The sequence below is a fragment of the Pygoscelis adeliae genome, unplaced genomic scaffold (genome assembly GCF_000699105.1).
Source record: "Pygoscelis adeliae isolate BGI_AS28 unplaced genomic scaffold, ASM69910v1 Scaffold453, whole genome shotgun sequence".
NCBI classification, from domain to species: Eukaryota; Metazoa; Chordata; class Aves; order Sphenisciformes; family Spheniscidae; genus Pygoscelis; species Pygoscelis adeliae.
Window position 1 is genome coordinate 839,460 of NW_008824450.1, and position 4,119 is coordinate 843,578.

A 4,119-nucleotide genomic window follows, 5' to 3' on the forward strand; every position below is an offset into this window, starting at 1 on the left:
ATTTGGCATGATAAGGATGTATAACGTATATGTTAAAAACACTGTTAAATTGGGTAGCAGTGGCACAGCTGAAAATCGTCTTCTTCAGTGACCGATGTAGGTGGGGAAATGGCCTCATTTCATTTTGTTCTGGAGCCAGAACAGTCAGCACAGAACCTTGACCTTGGGAAGAGGAAGGAGTCAATCTTACCAGTGCTGTGAGAAGCCCCTTGGACTGAATTGCCAGAAAAATTCAAGTTAACTTTTCTTTCTTTTCCATGGGTTTGGACCCAAGTAAGGAAGTGAGAATGAAGTTGAGACTGCAAAACTGTTTGCGGCCTTATGTGAATGGGAGGGCTGTGCAGCTGTTCTCTGCCGTATGATTTGCAGTACTTCTGCCATGCTGGGCTGGGTTAGCAAGCATGGGGAAAGAAGAAGGATGGATGGATGGACTTACAGCCTGCTGCCTGTTCCTTTCCTTCTACTTCTGGTAAATATGTCCCTACTCAAGGGGTTGGCTTCTTTAGCAGTGCTCTCCACCTTTGTTAGTATTTGTGGAAGATTCATTCTTGCTGTCCAGTGAAGCCTTTAGGGTCAGTAGATAGGAAGTTTTATCACTTACTAATAGGGTATGTTTTTTTTAAATGTGAAGTCAACATACAGATGTTGACCACCTGGATTTGAAGGACCGTGGCATTGAAATGAGGTAACTGGCAATACTTTTGCAGTAGCATGGAAACTAACAAGTGGGGAGCTTTTATCCTGAAATACATATGCGTTAAGAGTTGACTTGGTCAATTTCTTTCCCATGTATGTATGTTTCAGCTCTCTGAAGATGTAGTGAACCGAATGAAAGAATCTCCTCAAAGTAAAAGGGACAACCAGAGATCGCCCTGTTCATCCAATGGCACAGCTCCATCTTCACCAGCTGCAGAAGGGAAACCCAAATCTCCTACAGGTACTGCCAGTCCCTCTCAGGTCTACTGACTCTTTTGACACACATCTCAGTAGCGCTGCCACCGGATGTTACTTCTTCACGTTGGAGAAGTTGAAAAGTTATGGTTCTAGTTCTGTCGCTGTGTGACCTTAAGTAAGACAACTTGTTTTTCTAGATCCTTTCCTTCTCCATCTTTGGAATACCACTCTTCCCAGATACTTTAATAAACTTGTATCGTTTTGTGAACGTTTCTAGGATTTCAGATGAACGTGCAATAGGCAAGGCAGAAATTTTTTATTTTATCTTTCATTCCTGGCAAGCTAACTTGTTGTCTCCTTTCCGTGCACGGGGAATATATTGTGGATGGGTGGGGGAAATACTGCTTTTTGTTCTTTGGAAATAAGCTTATAGGGGAGGATAGACTGACTAAGCACAGCTTGCCAAGTGGATGGTGAAAACTTGGTTTCTGAACTTACCTGTCTTTACAGGCCAGAAAACTATTTGGTTTCTCTTGGTTCTCAAATATACTTTGTTGATATATGTTATCAGTGTGGATTTGTTTAAGGCATCCAGACTAACATGAAGTTAGGGAACCAGGCCTTCGCTGTAAAAGATTTGTTTGCTGTTAGCCTACATCTTTCCTGAAAGTGGATTCAGCCTTATGGATGGCCTAAACTCCATCAAATAATTTCGTCTCCATTTGTGGGATCCCTTGTAATTACCAGGAAAACGAGGATTGGAGATCAAGTGGAACTACAGGAAGGAAATGGAAAGTAGGACTAAAACCATGCTTACGTTTCAGTATAAACCAGGGGTTTGAGGTGTTAACGTCCTTACCTAGAAGTTTCTGTAGCTTGCCTTGTTCAGCATGCCTTGTTGAAGACGATGCTGTCAGTGTCTCTTTGTTTCATGAATTCAAGCTCTATCCATCAAATTTAAATTTTCTTGAGACTTTTCTAGGTGTATTGCTTTTTTCTCTTGATGAGCTAACACATATGAAATACTCTCCTCTTTTCAAATAACTTATGACATGGTGAAGAACTGTGTTTGGTATTATAGTTCTCTCAGGTTTCTGTTCTTCTTTCTAGGAATCCAGCCACCAGTGGCAAGTGACTCTGGTCAGAAGTCTTCTGCTGGAGAGCAGGAACTGTACAGGAGGTGAGGTGAAGTTCTGGAAAGACAGTAGTTTAGCTCTGTTTGGACTATATTTATGTGTGTGTATGTATGTTTTACTTCAGTCTGAGTGCAATGACTGTGTTTTAATGCCTGAGAATCCCCTTTGAAGCCTGGTTAAGGGCCATGGAACATGCTTTTTTTTTTTAGGGAAGTCTGTCCCTTAGCCAAAAATAGCAGTAAGGGGAGCTGTGGGCAATTGGAGTGGTGTTTGGAGAAACAGGGAGGACCAATGTAAAGAGCTGGTAACTACAGAAAACTTGTGTGGTGTGCATTGCAAGACCAATAGAGCATAACCTTGAGTACGGTTGCCTTTTCTGGGATAAGTGAAGAAGTCTGTGTCTGATACTTCCCTTAGGGATTTTGGAATCTCAAACACAGTGATGGGTTTAATTCAGTTTATACCTAAAATAATCAGATCTGTGTTATGTATCTGATTCCATTCCTCCTCCTTTTCCTCAACTAGACATAATGCCTGTCAGCCAGTATAGAGTGCCATGAATTTTTTATCCAAGGGTATTTTAATTTATTAAGATAGAAATACTGGTGAAGATGGGGTAAGGGTGAGAAAAAAATCGTAGAAGAAAACTGTCCTCTTCTCTTTGTCAGAACCACAGCAGTCTCCTCCTAGTTCTCGGCATTGCAAGGTAGTGAGAACTTAATTCTGTGTAACTCAGTAGCTTTCTGTTCTAAAACTGCTGGCCTGATCTGTCTGTGCGTTCTTAAAGATGCTGTAAAGATCGGTCTTTTCCTGTTAACAATGAAAAGCAATCTCTGTGTGTGGTATTTTTTTTAGTGTTACAACTGACTGGCCAAACCTGTTGAAACAAAACCCTGTTGCATCAATCACACTGTCTTTAGGAAAGGCACAGATGCAACCAAGGAAGTCTCTGGAAAGCTGGTTCACTTTCCTGGGGAATGTGGAATTGAAATTGCTGGCAGTTTTCAGTGCTGAGCTACTGAACTGCATCCCAAATACCTGATCTGGGAAAAGAGAGGTAGAGGCAGAAATGCAGAGGAAAGGTAAGCAGGGAAGACAAGAAAGGGAGGAGCAGCTTGTATGCGTGCGGCTCAACTGTGGAACCAGAACCAGACCTGGATGGGCTGAAATGCACCCCGAGGAAGCTTGTGGATGACATCAAATTGAGGGAGTGGTCACTGCTCTGTGGAGGGCAACATTGCCACTCAGAGGGACCTTGGCAAGCCAGAGGCACGGGAGAAGAGAAGCTGAGGGAACTGCATTGGCTTAGCCTGGAGAAGAGGGGGGATCTAACTGTTGTTTTCAACTTCCTAAAACAGTAAAATAGAGACAGTGCCAGACTGTTCTCAGAGGTACACACTGAAAGGACAGGAGGCAAGGGACACAAATCACAGCAAGTAAATTGGGGGGCGGGGAGGGTGGCAGAAAACCCCAGTCAGTGAGCCCAGTGAAGCACTGGAACAGGTTGCACAGGAAAGATATAGAATCTCCACCGTTGGAGATCATCGGAGGTTGACTGGAGAAGGCCCTGAGCGACCTGATCTAACCTTGAAGTTAGTTCTATTCCAGCCTCCTGCTCAAAACAGATGACCTTCAAAGGTCCCATCTAACCTAATTTATTCTGCGATTCACTTCATGTTAATCTCTCTTTGCTTGCATGTGGGATTTCCAGGGCTGGAATTGGACAGAATTTCCTTCATGGCAATCTGAGGTTCAGATGTCCAGGCTATGGACCTGACAAGGCTGCTTCTCTCAGTGCTGTTGCTGCATGCATTTTATGTGATTTTCTTTCCCTTGTAGAGCAGAAGAGCAGCATTTTCAGATAGGCTAACTCCTTTTATTGTTGTACATCCCTTGATCTTTTCCAAAGCAGTGTCTATTTATCTAGCTAACTACTTTCTATTCTCACTGTTTTCAGGTGATAATTAAGTACTTAATAGAGCTAAATATAACAAGTATAAGCTTATATGGTGCTAAGTCTACTGTTGTTGCCAGAGCTGTACCTTACTGAAGCTGCAGGTCATGTTTAAAGTTTGTTGGACTTTTGAAT

General features: G+C 42.7%; 1 protein-coding gene across 2 annotated transcripts in view; it reads left to right on the top strand.

Annotated features, from left to right (window-relative positions):
* Positions 1-403: 403 nt before the first annotated feature.
* CHCHD6 (coiled-coil-helix-coiled-coil-helix domain containing 6) overlaps positions 404-4,119 on the top strand; it is a 121,829-nt gene continuing 118,113 nt past the window's right edge. Inside the window, exons 1-3 of one of the 2 annotated variants that reach the window (XM_009321037.1) lie at positions 404-469; positions 805-937; positions 2,005-2,074. In XM_009321037.1, coding sequence (XP_009319312.1) covers positions 419-469; positions 805-937; positions 2,005-2,074 — 254 coding nt within the window. In that variant the 5' untranslated portion in view covers positions 404-418. Of the gene's footprint in view, positions 470-795; positions 938-2,004; positions 2,075-4,119 lie in introns of those variants that run through there. The other variant, XM_009321038.1, reaches the window with a different exon arrangement.